Source organism: Tenrec ecaudatus, chromosome 8 (genome assembly GCF_050624435.1).
Source record: "Tenrec ecaudatus isolate mTenEca1 chromosome 8, mTenEca1.hap1, whole genome shotgun sequence".
Classification (NCBI taxonomy): Eukaryota; Metazoa; Chordata; class Mammalia; order Afrosoricida; family Tenrecidae; genus Tenrec; species Tenrec ecaudatus.
In genome coordinates this window covers 43816157-43837339 of record NC_134537.1, presented here as the reverse complement: position 1 = coordinate 43837339, position 21183 = coordinate 43816157, and the positions used below count along the sequence as shown (strand labels likewise).

The 21183-nt window shown below is 52.5% G+C and overlaps 1 protein-coding gene across 3 annotated transcripts in view; it reads right to left on the bottom strand.

The window, feature by feature from the left end:
- Window positions 1-3071: 3071 nt before the first annotated feature.
- The window catches only part of MYLK (myosin light chain kinase), a 232765-nt gene continuing 214653 nt past the window's right edge, over window positions 3072-21183 (bottom strand). Inside the window, exons 27-31 of one of the 3 annotated variants that reach the window (XM_075556319.1) lie at window positions 19871-20023; window positions 17515-17638; window positions 9248-9377; window positions 7661-7792; window positions 3072-5122 (exon numbers count right to left, since the gene is read on the bottom strand). In XM_075556319.1, coding sequence (XP_075412434.1) covers window positions 4881-5122; window positions 7661-7792; window positions 9248-9377; window positions 17515-17638; window positions 19871-20023 — 781 coding nt within the window. In that variant the 3' untranslated portion in view covers window positions 3072-4880. Of the gene's footprint in view, window positions 5123-7660; window positions 7793-9247; window positions 9378-9512; window positions 9619-17514; window positions 17639-19870; window positions 20024-21183 lie in introns of those variants that run through there. The other 2 variants (XM_075556317.1, XM_075556318.1) reach the window with 2 other exon arrangements.

Below are 21183 nucleotides of genomic sequence, written 5' to 3'. Positions count from 1 at the left end.
TGACCCATCTGTAGGGAATATCCAATTGTCTACAGATGGGCATTGGGTCTCCACTCCATGCCCCCCCATCCCCCATTCACCTTGATTATGATTTTGTTGTGGGTCTTAGATGCCTGACACCTGATTCCATCAATACCTCGTGATCACACAGGCTGGTGTGCTTCGTCCCTGTGGGCTTTGTTGCTTCTCAGCTAGATAGCTGCTTGTTTACCTTCACGCCGTTAAGATCCCAGAATCAGTTTCTTGAGGGTAGGCACAGTGTCTGACCTCTCAGCATCTCAGAGCGCACCGTAAGGGCCAGGGGCTGTGCACTATCTAGTTTAACCTCTAGTACAACCTGTGAAGGAGGGAGGGCAGAGTGGTGGCTATAATTTTATACCTGCAGGAGACAGACGAGGCGCTCTACTTCCTGGAAACAGTCGCGAGGAGCCAGAATTCACTCGGTGGCAGTGAGTTTTGTTTTCTGGTTTAATTTTATACCCGAGGAAAACTAGACCTTCCCCCAGCACACTGCCGCTTGCTGGACAGGTCTGGGCACCACGGGGCAGGCTAGCAGGCTGCTTGCTGACACCTATCTGGCTTAGGGGAGACTCTTGCCTGAGACCACCTGGGCAGTGATGTCACGGAGCACACTGGGCCGCGCTGTTAGGGACACCAAAATGACTGCATTTTGTGCGGGGCATTTCAGCAGAAACTTATCTGGTAAACTAAAAGGAGCCCCCTAGTTCATAACCACAACAAAAACATTTGGGGGGGTGTGGTAAACTCAGTTACAGGTTACCAATCCACCCACAAGACTCAAGCACTGTGCTAATTTACCTTTGGAACCTTCTAATGCAAAGGTCCAGAGCTGCTGGGTGCTTTGAAGCCTGGTTTCCTCTGCTGCTTTCCTTGTTACCCGTGGTTTTCAGTTGCTATTTTATCACCTTTCAATATCACAATTTCTGGTGTTTTATCTAGAATATTGTGGCCATTCGTGTTTGGAAGCCTGTATCAATAACTTTTTTTTGACAGCATAAAGGTGATTAAAATAAGGAGAGAACAATTTAAAAAGGCTTCCTCTCAGTTACTAGTAATACTGACACTAATATGAGGGTGGCTTCATGAAGTTCATGGAAAGGGCCCATTCGCTCTGGATTCCGTTTCCCCCCAATGTGGACTTTTGTAAGACAGTTTTGCTGTCAGGAGCCATACCATCTATGAGCCAGCATAGAATGAACAGACTCTGACTCATCTCGGAGTGGGGAATGTGGAGGACGACTGTGCGGCCAGAAGCACAGACAGAGTCCTGCCTTGGGAGGAACCAGCCTTGGGTGGCTGGTAGACAAGAAGGCTATGCGGGCCGCAGTCCATCTGTGGTGGCCCAGTTTGGACAAAGGGAGTCAAGGGGGAAGGACAGAGTGACCCAGCCGAGGCAGCTTGGAGGAAGAGAAGGGCTGGTTGGTTTAAGGCAGCTGTGGGGAACTGGTCCTTGGGCCATAAAACAAAACAAACTCATGCTGGCTCCTAGCAACCCTGTAAGGACCAGGTAGAACCGCACTGGTGGGCTTCCAAGACTGCAACTCTTTAAGGGAGTAGAAAGCCCCGTCTTTTCCCTGAAGAGCGACAGGATGTTTTGAACTCTGGACCTTGCAGTTAGCAGCCCAGTGCATAACCACATCACCACCAGGCTTCCCATCAGTACCAGCTCACATCACACACCACACCCAAGGGAAGCAGGTCCAGCCATCACATCAGGACTGAGTTAATGGAATGTTCGACCAAATATAGCAGGCTCTTTGTTGACAATTTTGTCTTACATCTGCAAATGATGTTATAAATATCCACATGGTCTTTGCAGGAAAAAAAGGTTCCTGCCCTGTGTGAAGGGTAAGGAGCTGTGCCTCTGGCTGCTTCCCAGCGGCGTGGCTGTGAGTGGCCCAGGATGTGCTGGCCTGACCCCCGGTGGTACAGGTGAGAGAGGAAGTGCCGCCGAAGTGGCTGGCTTGGAAGACCTTGGAAATGTGGGAAGGTGAAGCCTAAATTGACTTCCTTGTGAGCTGTTCCAATACAAAGGGTTTTATACTTGTTCATGTTTGGGATGGAATGGAAAAAGTCTTCCTTTTTTTTTTTTGATTCACAATTTCCTTTTCACCAGCAAGGAATTAAAATGGTTCTTTCAAAATAATCAACGCCCCCCGCCTACTCCGAAGAATATTTGTGGATTGTGGTTCCTTTCCAAAATGGAAAAAAAAAAGTTTAAATATTTATTAAGTGGACTATGTCTTGCTCCTGCACAGGCTCTACCATGGAAACACAGAATTATTTAGCCCAGGGGTTGGCAAACATTTCAGACGGGAGAGTCAATCCTGTCCCTCTCAACAATTAAAAGATATCCGAGAGCCACAAATCTATTTTTCTAAACAAGTGAAATCATTACTATCTGAATAATATCCTTTAAATGTTTTCAGTTTCACTTCAGAGCCACATGTCTGTACCGAAAGACCCGCCTATGGCTGGAGAGCCGCAGTTTGCCGACCCCTGATCCAGCCTAACACTTGACACCTTGTCTTCAATTCTTTCTAGCATAGCTACACTTTTGTCTGACCCGCTCCAGAAATGAGGACTTCTCGGCCTTGCCTTCCGTGTGATAACGGATTTCCTGGGAAGCAGGAGATGCGGTTTCCTGGCAACAACTGCTTCAGGGCCGTGACGTGGAAAGACGGCAGGGTGTATCCGCAGCTGACAGCACGCACCCAAGACGCCCATTGGAACCAACCGTGGGAAGCAATACTGATGATGGTTTCTCATGCTGAGCCTGTGTCAGGCAGGTTTTAGCACTATGAGACCTGATACAACAGATATTGTTCTAGAAGGTACTTGTGCCAAGCAGATAGTTGAAAGAAATATCCGAGTGTGTAAATTAGGCTACCATTCTCAAGCGTAGACAGAACTACAAACATCCTGCTCCCTAGTGAACCTCAGCCCGTAACCCAGGCCTCCCTCACCCAGGTCTTCCTCACATCGCTGCAGCTCCCCCCCCCACCCCCCCCACCCCCGTGTCTGGAGACACAGACGGCACAAGGAGCATGCACGGTGGAGTCCTTTATTTAAAAACGGTGAGTTAACCACAGCTGTAGTGTTCTCATTTACCATTCTGATGGCGCAGTAAACCGGGAGAAGGTTAACACATGTCAAGAAGGAACTAAAAACCTGTAAACACACGTACACGCCACACACGCACACATGGGACACACACACGCACACCGAGATCACAGCCTAAACATAGTTAAAAGTGAGGGCTAAAAAAAAAAAAGCTTTGAACGTACTAGGTCAAGTTGAAAACCCTTTCTTATAGTAAACAGTGGTAATACTGTGGCTAGTATGAAAATTATTGAAACTTTAAAAGCAAAAAAGAAAATACTGGCAAATTCAAACTAGCAGCACAAGGCAGATAAAAATGGAAGCTAGCATCAAGCGAAATAATATTGAAATTCTACTGTTGATACTGTGTAGGGTTACACCGAAGGACTTTTAACTTGGTTCCTAAGGAAGTCTGAAGCGGTCCCTGGAAATGTGAAGTGGCCATACTTTGCAAGCAGTGGGAAATAAAAACATCATCTTTGGAATGTTACACGCACACACGCACCCGCGCAGGAAAGGCTTTAGGGGGTCTCGCAGTGGAAGATGGCCTTTCGCGCAGGACCTTCAGAAAGATTTCCGGGGGAAAAATTTAAGTGCCAATGTGGTGAAAGAAAGTGAAACAAATTCCTACAGATGCAAGTCCGAGTGCATTCCTGGGGTCAAGGCTATACTCAAGGTTGGGGGAGGGTATGGTCAATGGACGTTCAAGGGGAAAAGCACGGGGGACCCAGAAGTACGGCAGGCAGAGTCCGTCAGAGCGTGCTGTGAGCACAGGGGTGCTTGACTCAGACTCTGCAAGGAAAGGCCCGAGTACGCGGAGGCTGTCCCCCGTGGAAATGTGTCCTAGAGGCCAATAAATAATCCAGGCGAACTTTTCAGCAAACTGGGTTTTCACTCACAAAAATCTTCCCCACCCCAGCACACACATGAATCCTGGTGGACGGAGGATTTTTGTTTTGTTTTCTTTCATGAGGTCAACTAGAAATGCCGGAAACTACTAAACACTTCCAGAGGGGGCGGAGCTACATTTAGATTTCTTACTGATTTGGTCTGGAAGGAGAATCCGTTTTCCTAAAGAAGCCAGAGATTGGGGTCGACTGGTCTTCAGAATCTAAGAAGCATAATGCCCTTAGAGCTTGCGCCCTAGGACTCATGGGAAGTTCCCACCCAGGATGAGGGATGGGGGGGGGGGAAGGATGGGGGTAGGGGTGGGGGTGAGGGCAGAGGTCAGTGAAGTGTTCAAACGTCTGCACCCCGCAACCAGTTTTGGGATCAATGCGTCAAAGGGCTCAAGGGCTTCAGTTCTGGGGTGGTGGGGTTGGGGGCTGGCTGCTCCCTACCGCAGGCTCCCCTGGGTGGGGTGCAGTTGCAGGTCCCGAGGCCCCTCATTTTAGCCTCAGGAGTACTCTCAGCTGGAGAATATATGACTTGGCCCAAATAAGTATTTAGAACAAAAGGAGCAATAGACACAGCACACAGATCCATCTACAGTTCCTTTTGTTCTAAACTGAGTTGGCCCGGCAGTTGCCAGATGATTTCCCTAAATGGAACTACCTGCACTCACATGTCAGGTGCTGGCTAGTTCAGGTTAATGCCCGAGGATGCTGCTGCTAGGTACCCACCCCCCACATCACTGCATTAGATACTCCATCACACTAGGTGCTTTTAATATCTTGGGGTTTTTTCTTGTTCTTGTCCCGCTTTAGAGAAGTAGTCTTTCCAATAGGCCTTAGAAACAGTTTCCCTGTGGCTTGGTTTCACTCTTCCTCTTCCCCCTCCCCCTCCCCCTCCTCCATGGTCTCCACAATGAGCTCAGCTGTGCAGGTGGCCTCGCCCAGACTGTTGACGGCCTTGCAGGTGTACTTGGCATCGTCTTCCCCGCAGACATCGCTGATGATTAAAGAGCAGTTCCCATCTTCGTCGTAGTCGATCTGGAAGTGGCGGGATTCCCTGATGGACTGGTCGTCCTTGAACCAGACCACCTCAGGGTCCGGGTAGCCTGCGGCACAGGGAGAAAGCAGAAGAAATGGTCATTCGTCATGCCCCGTCAATTCATGCCAGCAGCTCCTAAGTTACTTCTGTGGGGCTGGGCTGCTAACTGCAAGGTCAGCAGTTTGAAACTGCCAGTCACTCTTTCAGGGAAAGATGGGGCTTTCTACTCCTGTCAAGAGTTACAGTCTCGGAAACCCACAGGGGCGGCTCTACCCTGTCCAGTAGGGTGGCTCTGGGTGGGCCTGGGCTCCATGGCCATGAACCTGATTTGGGGTGAAAGAGGTTGAAGTGACTTTGAGTGCCATTTGTAAGTAGGCGTGTGCTATAAATACTAGCATTGGGAACCACAAGTCAAGTATTAAGTCGGTCAGAGTAGCCTCATAGCCTGCCTTAAACCAGAGGGAGCGCAGTCAGGAAAATCACCCCCAAGTCCAAATCCACATCATGAGCTAAATGTCCTCTTAGACAGAAATATAGTTCCCAGAGTCTCCTATAAAAGTTAACTCGAATAAATCCAAATAGTAGCAGTAATAATAATGGCAAAGCAAACTGACACAAAAGATTGGGGGTGCAATGGCTATTTCTAGAATTGGATTGTGGTGATGGCTGCACCGTTTACTAAAAGTGAATGAACTGCTCTCTTAAACGGGGCGGATTTGATGGTGTCTACATGTCACCTCACCAAGCCGCTTCCCGTGACAGAAAACGAAAGAGGAGCCAGGACAAATAAAGCCATCTTTGTCTGTCTGTCCCAGAGCCATGTCTGTACATCACCGGAAATGGACCACCTTCCTCAGCCTCACTTGATGCAGCAGTCACGCGTGAAAGAATGTGCGTGAAAATACGCACGGCACATGATCTACTTAACAAGCTTTAAGTCACACATCGCTCCCGATTGGCTCTTCAATACTGACATCGCATTTTCACAGGGGGAAGGAAGGGAGGAGCGGGGAGAAAGTAGCTCCAGCCGGAATAAAAAGTACAGGTGAGAATGTAGGAGTCTGTCGTTCTTTAAAGAAGAATTTTCTTTTTCTCAAAAAACAAATCAAAACCCCCCAGCATCTCTACAAAATTGCAGACCAAACCCCAAACCCGGTGCTCAAGATGCTGAATTTCTCATCTGAGCTCCAGGCAGAAGTGAGATACCAAGGACACAGTCTTTAAGAGAGAAGTCAGCCTGAGAATGATTGTCCTTGTAAGCATCTTAGCAAAGGAAACCACTTCAGAAGACCCAAGGAGAAAGGACGGAGTGAGCAGGGCGCTCCGGGGCTTCCTTCCTTCTCCGTGCTCAAAGGCAGCACTCGGCTTTCTCCTCAGTGACCGCCCCCTTCAATCCGAGCGTATTGTTGTCCATTCCTGTGTGCACAGTGGAAGAACAGGCAGCGCTCTGTTTTCAAGGACCTGGCCCTCCAGAAGGGATCCCCATGCCTGTCTCTCCCAAGGCCCTTCTGGGTGAGTTCGGTCACCAACCTTAGGACAGCAGCCAAGGGGTTAACTATTTGCATTTTTTTAGTTGAAGGGGGGAAAAAAAGAGAAAGATTGTACAGGGCACCAGGGCAAACCTGTTCTTTTTATTCCCAACTCTGGGTTATTTCTCCTCAAAAGGCAGTAGACAGTCACACTGTTGGTAACAAAAAGAAAGAAAGAAAGAAAGAGAGAAAGAAAGAAATCTCTCAAAGTCTGGAGGCCAAATTGGACTCTGCTGTACTGCACTACTGTGTGACCTTGGGCAAGTTGCTTCACCAACCGCTGTGCTGGATTTGGCCAGGCCAATGGGAGCGAAGTCCCCACGGGTTGGCTATGATCGTCACAGCCTTCAAGCAGAGAGGCCAGTCTCCAGGGCTGTTTATCTTTCTAGAATGTGGAAATCTGGGGAGACCGAAACACCTGGCATTGCTTCAGTTCTCAGGCGCAAGGCAGTCAGTCCCTGCAGGCCCCAACAGCTCTTGACTCTGGCAGGTGGCGGGGACGCATGGCTCCTGGGTTCCGTTCGAAGTCACCCTCCTCAGCCCCACAGCTTGGTCCTTTGCCCGTGTCGTCTTTAAAACACTCCAAATGTGTCCGCTTTGTGCACATGGCGTCACAGAATTCCCCCAGAAATCCCAGTGGCCGAGGCGCCACTTGAGAGGCCGGGGCCTGAGGCTCACAAGAGGCGGGTCGTCCAAGATGTGGCAGCCACCTCCCCCCCTCCTGTGCTCCTGGTGCTCATCTTCCGTGGAGAGCCTCTGAGGAGTCCTTCTCGTGGCTCCCAGAGCTTTCTAAGCTCCTTTCTGTAGGCGTGTTCTATAACCAGTAAGACCCCTGATCATTCCTTCTCAATGTCAGCCCAGCGGCTGGTGTCAGCAGGTGAAATGTCAGGTGGGCCCCCAATCTGAACCTCGGAAGGGCTTGAGAGAGCATGAACTCGGCCAGGAGGCGGGGAATGGGGGTGAGCAGCCCTCGAAGCCTGGCTCTTCTCAGTAGGTCTAGAATAGAACTCTCGCGTGGGGCCAGACTGGCCACGGGCAGCCCTGCTTTTGCAGTAAGAAGGGGAGCGGCAACTCACCTTCAATCTTGCAGTCGAATCTGGCCGCACTTCCCTCCACCACTTCTAAGTCCCGGATAGTCTTGGAGAAATAGGGTTTCACGTGGGGCTTCTCCTCAGCGACCGCCTCCAGGAACGCTTGGGAGACATCTTCTGGAAGAGAGGCAGGAGGACCAGGTCATTTCCTCATTCTTGACTCTCGCTTCTCCCCTCAGGGGAAAGCCGAGGCGTGGGTTTTTGTTTCCCCCTTGGTATAATTTAGCAGATCACACAGCTTAGAGAACTGAATCCTAAGCTCGCCCCTCTCCAGGGACGGCTTGACCCACTGCCAAATGGTTACTGGCAGGAGAGAGAACTGCCCAAATGGGGGAGGTGTTCAGCCTCCCCGCTTCCCTGATGCTGACACATTGAAAAATGGAAATGATCTTTAAAAAGGATTTTTGGCCGAATTTCATGCCGTTTCGGGATTCCAACGATTGGATCTGGGAAGGACAGAACCCACCCCCCCCTCCTAGTCTCTGTATCTCTCTGGCCCCCTCCGACAACAGGCACCCAGGAGGGAGGACCCAGGCCCAGAGCATCTATAACTTGCCAGGTGTTTAATTCTCTACCTCGGTCACGGCCCTCACGGGGCTTGTCTAGGACAGGGCTGGCTGCCGCCCTGAGGGGCTCTTGTCCTGTCTCCTTCTCCTTGCTTTCCACTGCTAAGCCCCTTGGGAATGACAGCGCTGGGGCGGAGGGAGTAGGCCTGTGGGCTACAGACTCTGTCCCCAGATACACAGAAGCCTCGCAGTAGCCTGGCGACCTCGCTGGTGCTTCTGAGCACACAAGGGATCTAGACTTGGACTTCTCACTGTGGGCACCAGGAGTGCCAGGCAGTGGGATCAGGGCCAGGGGAGCTCTGCCCACTTGAAGAACCTAAGGGAAGAGATGGGTCAGGCCCCGTGTGCTCCTGCTCCGGGGAGAGGCTGAGGCCTTGGTTGAGGAGCTGGATGGGACCGTGTCTCAAGGACAAATGGGAAAGCCACCCACCCTACTGATCCCCAGGGAGGAACCTGCCAATCAGTCTACCTGGCTTCTGCATCAAGGGCACTGCCCAAAGAACATGGAACTATCAAGTTAATTTTCGTCAAAAAATGAAAACACAGAGACACAGGATGGGACAAAACCAAAAAAGAAAGAAAGAAAGAAAAACCTCATAGGAAATTCCACAAGTAGATGTGATTTTAATTTTGATTTTGCCTAACACTAAATCAGTATTGCTTTTATATCCAGGAGAAGAATTTTCTTTGAACAAAGCTTCATTCATTCTTATACAAAATGCAGGCAAACGCATAACCAGGGCCGTCCAATTCTATTAGACAAAAAAGAAGCTTCCCTTTGAAGACAGTTACACTTAAGGCGGCAACCGTTAGATTAATGGCTACACCTCATGCCGGAGCAATCCCCAAGTAGTTCCGAATTCCTAAATCGACCACTCCAGGTTGTATTAAAAAAAACAAAAAACACAAAACACCCCCAAAATCTAAAAATGCCTTCAGAAGTTCCTCCAGCTCCCAATCCCCTCTCTCCACCGAATGGCCAGAACGCCCCCGCCGTGCTTCTTACCTTCCGACTCCAGTTTCTCTGCATTGAGCGGGCTGGTAGGCGACCCGGTAGAGGACTTCCTGCCACTGAGCCCGGAGATCATGGCCATGGAGGACAGTCTCCCGATGGCTCTCACAGCATTGCCTGTTTTCTGGGAGAGAGACAGTGGGGTTGGGCTCAGAAGTGTCCCTGGGTTTGGCTGGGCAGTGTCCCCTGCTCCCAGGAGAAGAAGCCCAAGGAGCAGCTTAGTCCCCTGGAGGGAGGGCTCAGCGTTCCGAGGTCCAACCTTGCTCCGCTCAGCACTCTCGGCGTGTCAGAAGATGTTGGGAGAATGGAATGGGGCCTTGGAGCTGATGTGTGCGTTAATGTGACTAAACAAGGTTAACAGGAGACAAAAACCCTCTTCAGACTGCGCTTCCACTCCCATAAAAGGGATCGTTTATATAAAGCAACTGCGGGCGGAGACAGCTCCAAAGACTTATTGCAAGCGGGGGCCCAGCGAGGCGGTTTCTCGTGAAACAATGCTAGTGAGAGATTTCTAAGTGGCCAAGACGGTCACTATTACAGTTCCCACAGCTTCGGGTGACCCTAGGCAACTCGCTGCTGCACCTCTCTGGGCTTCGGTTCCCCTTTCAGCATCAGGAGGGGGGTTGGGACAAGGTGCTCTCCAAGGTCCCGCTTGGTTCTATTTATGATTTAGATCCGGACAGAGATTTCCAGAAGCTGGCCCAGCACACGCCCATGGCTGCACAGTGAGGCTGTGGGGGCTCTTCTTCCCCGATGCTCGCTCAGGCATCCCAAAGGAGCACCCAGGGAAAGTAAAACACAGCGGCAATGGGCTTTCCCGAGGCCGGGCACCACAATCAGTGCCCAAGGGAAGAGAACCGAGCTCAAGGAACACATTGCACTGGGTTAACCCGCTGCCCAAGACCTCTTCAAAGTGTTGCAAAGCAAGGAGACTGACTACCCTGAGGACGAAGGTGGTCCTGACCAAAGCCATGGTATGTTCTCACATGCATGTGAGAGTTGGACACTGAGTAAGGAAGCCCGAAGAAGAATCAGCGCATTTGAATGAGGATCCTGGCAAAGGACATCAAAAGTACCATGGACTCTCAAAATCACACACAAGTCTGTCCTGGAAGAAGTACAACAAGAGTGCTCCTTAGAAGCCAGGATGGTGAGACTTCGTCTCACATACTTGGAACACATTGTCAGGAGAGACCAGTCCCTGGAGGGTCCGCAAAAAAGAGGAAGTCCCTCCACGGGACGGGCTCACACCGTGGCTGCCCCAATGGGCTCAGACCTAAGAACAATGGTGAGGACGGCATAGGACTGGGCAGTGCCTCCTTTGGTTGTACATTAGGTCCCTGTGAGTCGGAACTGACTGGACGGATGGCATCTAGCTGCAGCACCAGGCCCCTTAGGATGGGGAAGAATCCCTCTGGACAGTGCCAGCACTTGAGATGTCTGTCCTCTGCACTGTAAAATCTCTACCGAGCCTATGATTTGTGTAGAGAAACCTCTGCAATGCACAGCCGTGTCTGCTTCTCACCCTCAAAGATCCCCGTGCTTTGCTAAAGGTCAGTGGGAATGACGCAGAGAGGGAATGAAGCACAGAACAGGCTGTGCACCTCAAAGGCAGATGCCACCCCAGGCTGGCCACTTGCCCTTCGGAGAGCCAGCCAGAGAACAGCCTCCCAGCACACATCTGGTTTGTTTCTGTCCTTCCCATTGGGCCGCAAACCCTGCTGGGAAAGCCATCTTGTGAAGGCTCAAACATTTAGACTATCAGGCCAGGAGGCCTCTAGCTTCAGACTGTGTGTGTGCGCGTGCGTGCGTGCGTGCGTGCGTGTGCGTGAGTGTGTGGTTTGAGTAGAGCCTTACCACTGGCATCCTCATGCTAATATAGATATAGATTCGTTTTCAGTCTTATCCAATGTCCAGCCGTCACATGCACATAAGGCGACTGCAACGCCACGGCTGTGGTCACTTTTCTACAGCTACACCACCTCTTCTCCTCGCGACCTTAACCATCGTTCCACTTGGCTCCGCCCTCTGGCCGCCTGCCCTCTCAGACACACTCCTGCATGGTGTGGGTGCGTGTTTGGCCCTCTGCTGCCACGGGGAAGTGGCATGTTTGGGACAACGGGGTCACTAAGAGCAGAAGGTGAAGCAATAGCTACCTTCCTTCCTGTGTAACTGTGTCAGAGTCACTGTAACCTGCAGAACTACTTGGCCATCCTCCTTGCTCTCCCGGGAGGGACTGCTCCCGAGACCCAGCCTGTAAGGACATACCCTGGCCTCAGGCAAGAGGTGGCCACAGCCATCCTCCTGATAAACCAGGCTGTTTCCTCATCAGCCACATGCCCCTTACCCCACACATATTGCCTTGCTCTGAGCCCAGAGTTTCTACACTCGGTAGGTCCATTCCCAGCAAGGGACACGCAAGCCCTCTATCTACTGATTACTGCCTGACCGTGTGTGTCACTGCCCCTGCTGCACTGGTCTTCCCTGGTCCCACAAGTGCACGGCAGGAAGCCCCGCCGCTTGAGACCATGGGCTCCCTCAGTCTAGACTTCTGGGCTGCGGCTGCCTGGGACTCCGTCTACCCTTGCATGGTGCAGAACAATGATGCCTTTCCGTCCGCTTGTCTCTTACTAAACTCCCTGCTGTGAGGAGACCAGAGTGAGGGAGAGGCCTCAGAGGTGCTTGATGAGAATCCGTAGAGGGATCCGCATCAGAAGTCAATCTTGGGGAATCAGTTTATGAAAAAGGGCGTGGTAGGGCAGTTACTTGCTGGAAAGGAAAAAAGATATACATCCCTGTGTTCTAGGCTTCCCGTCTCATGCCTTTGAGCTGAAGTGGTTGTCTCTGGAGAATGTTGGACGACTGAGGCAGCCCAGCTGCCATTCTCATCTCCAATTCGCATCTGCGTCAGCCTCTTCCTTCCCGAGGGTGGTGCCCAGGTTGGGTTCCTGAGCTCCTGGGTTCCAGTAGGGCAGTGTCCGCACCAGCCCCTTCCGTTCTCCCCAGAGAGCCGGCTAGGGTCACCAACCATCCCGGCTCGCTCAGGTCTTTCAATGCTGAAACCAGGACAGGAGTCCTGAACCGGAGACCCTTCACAGGCCCCCAGGACGTGCCAGCAGTCCCCTGAGAAGTACCAGATGTGCCGGTGGAGAGAACTAGATTGAGTCAAGTGCTTACTTCTCTAGGCTCAGAGGAGAGAGTTGGCAGTTTGTACGCAGGAGCCGTGTTACATGCTTCTCCACCACCTGGCCTTTTACAAGGTCTCCTAACAGAAACCCCAAAAGAGTCCTCCCCTTTCAGATGCCATCTCACGGCGACCCTACACAGGGGTTCTTCGACAGTAAATCTTTATAGGAGGGGGCAGCCTCGTCTTTCTCCCATGGGGCAGCTAGTGGGTTTGAACCACAGATGCTGCGGTTAGCAGCCCGAAGCTTACCCACCCCCACCCCAGCCCACCTCTTTATGGACGTTTGTGTACGGGTCTCTGTCTCCGTAGTACAGTCAGCCCTCAAACAACACGGTCCAAATGCCATGTCCCGCAATCATCTCCCTCCCAGCAGCTCGCCTCCGGGAAATCACGTCTTGTGCCACAGAGCGACCTCCTGTCCTCACGCAGTTTCCAGGGTGCCCGCTGAGCACCGCCACAGGCTCCACCCAGAGCGCCACGGGAGGCGCTGGCAGTGCTCCCGGAGCAGAGGGTGGCGTGATGTGTGCTGTGCATTGAGGGGCTGCGCTGCGGGTGCCACCACCCCGAGGGACCCGGGTCCAGAGAGTGAGCCAAGGTCCTAAAAGAAGAGGGAGTCTGCAGAGCCATCTGGGCAGCGGATGCCAGCAGGCTGGAAAGCCGTGTCCTTTTGGGGGGAAATACCCTTTTTTGTCTCATTTTTTAAAATGCTGCTTTTCGGTGGGCCTTTGTGGTAAGCGCCGGTTGATGTAATTGGTAAGATTTCCAGTCAACAGCAGGCCAGCCGTATGTAACATCTTGGGGAATCCAATGTTCGACCTGAGTTTTCAACTGTGTGGGGAGACGGCACCCCTCACCCCCATGCTGTTCAAGGATCCACTGTCCTTCCTCCCTGCAGGGCCTTTCATGGAAACCACAACCCCAGCGAAGAGCCTTCTCTCGCTCATGCAGCTGGAGCGAGTACTGGGCACCTGTGCCTGCCCTGCCTTCTCTCACCAGCACATGCCACCCGCTGCCCTGCCACTCCCCTGCTGGAATCCCCCAGGACCTGGACTGCTCCCTGCAGGGGATGCCCAAGATGCCAGCACCTGGAGCTGGTGTGGCCAGCATCTCAGAGGAAGCGATGTCACCCCAAGGGGGCCCGAGGTGGCTGCGCTGTTGCTGGTGAAACCAGGCTTCAGGGACAGCACACATGTGCACAGTGGGGTCTCGACACTGCTTTTGGTGCACGTTTGGGAAACCTGACCGCTGTTCTTTGCGGGGGAAGTCACTTCCAAGGCCTGCCACCTGCATTTCAGAGTGAATTCAGGCCCCTTCTCTGGGTTGCACCCTTTCTTTCTACTCCCACGTCTAGGACACCCTGCCGTCAATAGCACTGTAAGCAATAGGAAGACAATGTGAGCGACTAAAACATCAGCGTCTTCTCTCTCCGCCTGTACCCTTGGCCTTTGGTGTCATCTTGACCTGGGTCTGTCTGCACACATTCTGCTTCTCCCAGAAAGTCTGAGGTAATCAGGCTGCCCTGTAACCCACAGCAAGACTCCCTCAAGCAAAAGCCCTTAGAGATCAGTGGTTCTCAACCTTCCTCAGGCCGCAACCCATTAATACAGTTGCTCATGTTGTGGTGACCCCACCCCCCCCAACAATAAAACTATTTTGTTGCTACTTCATAACTGTAATTTTGCTACTGTTATGAATCAGGGGACCCCTGTGAAAGATTAATTCAGCTCCCAAAAGGGTCAAGACCCCTAAGTTGAGAACCGCTGCCTTAGCTCAAGCTCCGAGGACCGCTCCACCCCACTCTGGAGTTACCCTACTCTCTCCAGAAAATACCACTATTTCTCTGACATCTAGGGGCCACAGGATCATCGGAAAGCCAACCTTCGATTTTGTGGACCCCTCTTTGTTTTAAAGAATCTTGGCGACTGTGATTTTACTGGATCCTAACAGTACCAGGGTCACTGGGAGCCAGAATCAACTCAATGTTAGAGGCTTCATTTTGCTTCCTTGCATCGGAGCTTGCCTTGGTAGTATAGTGGGGCAAACATTGGGCTGCCAAGTGCAAGGTTGGTGGTTCAAACCCATTAGCTTGCTCCTCAGGATTTCCAGGTCTACCCCTCCTACAGGGTTGCTATGTGTTGGCATGGACTCAACAGCAGTGAGTTTGGCAGGTGTTTCAACTCTCACCTTGCACTCAAGGGAGACATGGAGCCCCACCTAAGCTACCCACTGGAGTCAACCAAGAACATCTCCCACGTGCACAGGATGGTGGGGCCTTCCCCCCACACCTGAGATCCTCAGACCCCTTGGTTCCCTCTCTAAACTTTTGAATGAAGTTGGGCCTTTCGGGGGAAGCTTGGTTGTCACCCTGTGTGGCACATTACCAGCAAATTACCTGCTGCCGCCGGTGTACCAGTGATCTCCTCTCCTCTGCCACATAAACCCCACAGGAGAGCTGCCCCTGTGGGCTTCGAAGGCTGTGACTCTTTACAGAGGCAGAAAGCCTCATCTCTCTCCTACAAAGCGGTTGGTGGTTTCGAACTGCTGACCTTATGGTGAGCAGCCCAGGGCATAAGCACCATGCCATCAGGGCTCCTTTTCTGTCGCAGGAAAGGCCTATGTGCCCTGCAAGCCCCTGACTCCCCAGCTCCAAGGTTCCGTTGGCTCCTACCTAGCCTTCAAGCATAGGCTGCCCTGTGGGTTTCTGAGGCTGCAAACCGCCCACCATGCTGCTATCCCCGCTTCTCTGTGTTCTCACCCATGTCCCGTGCCCAACCCTTCCCTGCGAGCAAGCCCTCGTGACACCCGACTCCAGGTGGGACTAGCTCCATCTCCCTCCACTCTCATATATGGTCATGCAGTGCTATACTGCCTGCCTATATGCCTGGCGTGTGTTATTCCCTTTTATGTCTCTGTTCCAGCAGCCCTTTGTGACACTGTACATTCCTTAAGTATCAGAACCATGTAGCCCACTGTAGCCCGGGAATGGGAAAGCAGTCACCGCGCTACAAAAACAACGTGACAAGATAAGCCAAACAGACGACGGCGGTGCTAACGACTCCTCTTTGCTTTGTCTGGGTCGTTTATCCCCCTGCTCGCAAAGGCTACTGCATGCTGTGGTTGACTGTGTGCTCAGGAATCAGGTCCTGGGCCAGCCCTTCGTACATGACACACTCATCTTGGCCCACCGGCTCTGTGCCGGGCTGTGTCTACATACGGGCCACTGAAGATGGCCTTGTTTCGTTCTCAGGACAGTGCTTGAGGTGGGCACCACTCTTAGCCCCGCTTCCAGAGGCGACAGCAAAGGCCCAGCGGGGTGAAGTCACCAACCCAGGGACATAGAGCTAGTGATGTCTGCTTTAGAGGGTAAGCGACTGGGGCTGGCTTTTCCAGGTCCCCGGGCCTTTTTTCAGAGGCACCACCCATCGGATGGGAACCTCTGACTTTGAAGCCAGCAGCCAGGGTCATTAACCGTCTGTACCGCCCAGGCCCTCCCCAGGCTTCTTTCTTGGCCTCCCCTGCCGAGACCACTTCCAACCATGGCCTTGACAAAGTCAGCGCACGGAGGAGGAGCATTCAAAGAAGGCTCCACCAAGGAAGGTCTCTTCAGTGAACCCTTTGACATTATTGGCCTGATATCATTATTGATCATTGTAGCTGCTCTCTGGTTCTTGATAATCTTGATCACTTCCCCTTTTGGGAAACAACTGATGTCAACTGAGGAATATTCCCCAGAAGTTGAGGTCACTCCCCTTCCAATGGCTTTGAAAGATCCATGTCCTGACTGCGTGCAAAGTGTATTGTATAATAACACTAGAAATTGGAAGCCAGAAATCGCCCCCCCTACAGAATTTATGTTAGATCTTGAGCAGGCTGAGCTATTGCAACCGAAACCCACAGAAATCTCAGAGGCTCGTTTGGAAGCTTTTGTGCAAGACTCTGAAACAGTTTATCATCCTCTTCTTTCCCCCCTCCTTATATTGGTTACCGCATAGGGGGAAGAAATAGAGTTCCTGGCCCTGATTTACCTTATACAGGGGCTTGTAATGAAAATGGCATAAGAATAGTTAACAAAGAAGGTGTACAAGTTCCTTTTAGTGGTTTAAGTTTTATGGAACGGTTAGCAAGAAGAGGGCCTCCGTGATGTTTGAAGTCCACTGAAGCAAAGCTACCTATTGTGAGGCAACTCACACCTTGGTACAGAAAGACTTCTGGGAGTTTAATTTATGGGAACTTACTGGAAAAGAAAGAATAAGAAATGAAAGCCCTAGAGGAACAGCCCAAGAAGGAACAGAAAGAACAGCCAAAGCCTGTCAAGTAACTTTTGATAATGAAATGTATTAATGCTTTATTGATTTCATAATTAGAACAATGCGCCCTAGTTGGATGAAGTGTGATCAGTTATTGTTAGAAGGTTTATGTCTATCACCCTTGTAGTTGAGAAAGTTTTAGTTTCAAGATGTACTAATTTTTAATCAAGAATCATGATGTGATTGATGTAACTTGTTATGGTCTTGTGGCCTGAGAATTTCCTGATGAATGACCTCAGGCCATAAGCTTTAAGCCAAGAAAAAGAATATGTAAGCTGAAGCTTTGCATGAATAACATTGGAACAGTCACCGCAACCTTTGAGTCGTGTGGTTCCTGTCTCCCACTCGCCGACTCTGAGACCCCCTCAAGGGCCCCCGGACCTTGCTGCAGCTGACTGAGGCACTTCCCTTTCATCATGAAGCAATGGCAGACCATCAGCACACCTGAAAGGACAGCCATGCTCCAGGTGTGACCAAAAAGCCTACAGGTGCCATTGCTCACTCCCACCACGAAGGCAGCAAACGCCGGAGTGTGAGCCAGATGGGGCCAGGCAGCCTGAGGCCTCCCCCCACTGGCCCCTCTGGGCCCAAGCTAAGCAGGGCTGTGGAGATGGTTGGAGCGAAGAAACCCATCCCCCTGGGGCCAGCAAGAGGGCCGAGCACAACCCCACACAACACCGACCTGGGTGGTCTACATTGGTCCCAGACGATTTCAGAAATCAATGCAAAGTGTCCTGGGAAGGATCAGGGAAGGCTGCCCGCAGTACCTGCCATTTCCTCCGGGCCATGTACTTCTTCATCCGGTCCTTGGACAGCTTCTTGGCCTCCATAGTGCTGGTGTCTTTCATTAGCCACGGGTGCTGCAGGCACTGTGTACAGTCCAGGCGGTTCCTGACGGGGGCAGAGGTCAGAGGGTTAGTGAGAAGGAGGGCACCTCAGAGACCAAAGCAGATGTGGGCAGTCCCCTGTCTCCCTCACACAGCAGAACACCCAACTTTCAGGCCACCCGCCATCCCACGGCACTCTCCGCGCCTCCTCCATGGTCTGACCACCAAGGAAGCAACTGATGACCCATGACCTGTGGGTCCGGGTCGAAGGGATGACGTGTCTGGAGACAGCTGACCTATGCAGGGTGAGCACAGCCCATTGATCCCAGTGGGCTTGGAGTCCTGTGGCCTACATCCTCCTGTCTATCTGCGTGGGAGAGGGGAGCGTGCGGGACCTCTGAGAATCATGGAAGTCCATGACTTGTCATGCGTGTGGTGGAACACTGGGTTTTCCCTGTTGGAGGGATGTCCCACACAGGCCCTAAAGGATGACCACGGACACGGACACACATGTAATCTTTCTGAAAGCCCCAGACATCTAGAGCAATTTCAAGATCATTATCAGAAACCTCCGTTGTACTGAAACTAGGAGAGCCCAAAGCTAATAGGCCCCCCAACACTGACGGGGAGTGTAACAGAACTTTAGATATCGGAGCTAGGGCCAATAGTGATTTTCCTGTGTTCTGCAAATTGTCTGCAGTTTCATAATGGAGAAGAGATTCCAAAACACGCTGTTAGAAGGAGGTTTTCGAGGGAAGCGTTGGGGGGTGGGGGTTCTAGCTGTTTAAGATCCGTTTTTTTGGGTGAGCCCACGTGGCAAAGACAGAAGGACTCCCCACAGCGCCTGGATGGTGCCCAGGGGGAACGGGGTGGGTGCGCCGTGACATTTGCCAAATCCTCCGGAAGGAAAGTTCTGTTGACAGAAACCAGAGTTTTCAGGAGGGAGGTGCCGTCCCTGTCACAGGGCTGAGCACGGGCGGGCCTCGATGTCCTGCCCCCTCCTGCTCAGGCACACTGCCCGGCTCACCTCCCCCACCTCCTCTGACAAGCCTCGCAGCTGCTGCCCATTGCCAAGTACAACCCCGGCTCCCGGGGTCCCTGCTTCGGCAAAGAATGGAACATGAAACCATGGCCGCTGCGTCCACTCTGACTGGCAGGGACCCCACAGGGCAGGGGAGAACGGCCCTGTGCTTTTCGACGGCGGGAAAGTTTTACAGAAACGGGCAGCCTCATTCTTCCCCCCACAGAGCTGCTGGTGGGTTCGACCTGCTGCTACGAATGTTGGCAACAGTGAAAGGTCTCTGAATGCACAGCAACAGAACTGAATTCAAAACCAGACGCATCACGCACCTGAGGTGTGGTGAATTTCCCGGGCAGCAAGCGGCTGTGCATGGGAAACGTTTAAAAAGCCCCACACTACGCCCCTGATGGGGCAGTTCTACCCTGTCCTTTAGGGGCTGCTGTGGGTTCGAACTGAGTCAGGGGCAGGGGGTTTTCCAGTAGAGGGGCCAGACAGGCCAGCGACTCTCACCTGACAGCCCCCGCCCCCACCCTCTTCCCCTGGGACAGCGGCCTTCACATCCCCCTGCCCTCTCACCCTCTTTAACTGAGCGGATCCCCCTCACCAGTCATTCAGCCAGCACTCCACACCCAGGCCCACCTCTGCGCTGGGCCCCTACAGGCCTGTGCCCCTCACTGAGACCTTTCTGTGCCCTCGTGGGCCACCTATGCACTTGCGCACACCACTGTTAGGTGCATTCCATTCCGCCTCTGACCAGATGGGCGGCTCTAGGTGGCCCCAGAGCGCAGAGACGGTGGGCTCAATCCAGTGCCCGGGCAACACAACCCTAACCCTGGTCTTGTTCACATAGGCGTCTCTGAAACCATTTTGGCTTGAGAAAATACGGTGCCAGGCACTCGGGTTGGTGGCTGGAGCCTGTGAAGAGGTGCTGCTAATTCAGCCTCTGTCTGTCACCTGCTGAGGAGCTACTGCCTCCGCCACGCTCAGGGGTCCTGAGGAGGCTGGGCTTCAACAAGCCACCATCATGCACATGACACAGCAGTTATTGGTAGGCTGTGGGAGCAGTCAAATGTGGCTTTATGTGCTGGGAGGATGACGCCCGGAGAGACCAGGTGTCTAGTCAGGGAACCTCGGCCAGGAGGATGTTCACGCCCCTCCCTCCCCAGCCCCAGGAGGTCTTTCTCAATACCGTAACCGGTGGGGACAACCCGTGCCTCCCGAGACACCTGTCCCAGGAGTGGGGAAATGGGAAGGAATGAAGGCTCAGCCAATTACTTCATGTCTTTCTTCAGCAAGCTGCTGATGAAATCCTTCGCATCGTCAGAGATCTCGTCAAAGGCCTCATCGTCGAAGTCCCAGGTGGCCGAGGTGACGTTGGCTAAGGTTTCGTTGTCATTGTCACCCATGAAGGGGGACAATCCGCTGACCCTGGGGAGAGAAGAGCCGAGAGCAGAACATGGGTGACTGAGTGAGGGCCCCTGGCTGAATGAAAATGATGTGACTCCCCAGACGTCCTTGAGGCCTGGGGTGTCCTCTCACTGAACTTGTGTGGGGTCTCCTACCTGGTTATACCAGTGGCCTGTGAGGCCTGGGGGGAAGGCAAGTGGCGTGCCCACCTTCACCGTGCAGTAACCCACCATGCAATCGGGGCTTGCTGCTGTCACATCGACCCGGCTTGTCTCAGAGGGGACCGGGGCTACACGAGGCTCTCTCAGCAGTGGCCTTTCCTCTGAAGGAAGCTTGGGTGGATGTGAACCTCCAACTTGGCGATTAGCAGACAGTCACATGAGGTGTCTGCACCACCCAGAGACTCCACATTGTGCAGTGTCAGGCAGGTGAGGCCCTGGCCTGTCCTTGCCTTCTAGTCTTCACCATCCAGACTAGAAAGTTGCCCCGCACAGAGCCCCCTGCTCCGGGATTTCCACTGGCAACACGTCTCCACATCCCTATGCTCCCACCCCTGTCGCTGGGAGCTAAGAAAGTGGGAGAGGAGCTATCACTGCCCCGTCAGCCCCCTCTCTCTTCCACCTGTCACCTCTCTACATCGTCAGCACCATGAGGACCCAGTCCAGCAGGGATGCCCGCAAGGGCATGTTGAATGGACAGACAGACCAGGAAGCAACAACGAAGGCTGCGCTCCCTATCTGCACATGAGTGAGGCTTTGATGGCAAGCTAGAAAGCGTCCCCAGGAGGTATCATAATCAATGGAGAGGCCACAGCTTCCCCAGGTGACCCTGGCCAATTCCCCTTCTCTCTCTTGTTCTCTTTGATAAAATGAGGGACCTCCAAGTTAACTCACCACGACCACCACCACCACCACCACCACCATCACCACCACCATCACCATCAGCACCACCACCATCACCACCATCACCGCCATCATTGTGATGGCAGCCAATGTTCACCAACTATTTAATTCTTACCAGGTCCTGGGCAATGAGTTTAAAAAGAATTCATGCATGTATTCTTAACTCCGCCCTACAATGTTTCACTCACTGCTCCCAAATTGGTCCTGTCTCACAGTGACCCTATAGGACAGGGCAACACAAACCCCTGTGGGTTTCTGAGACTAGACCTTTCCGGGAGT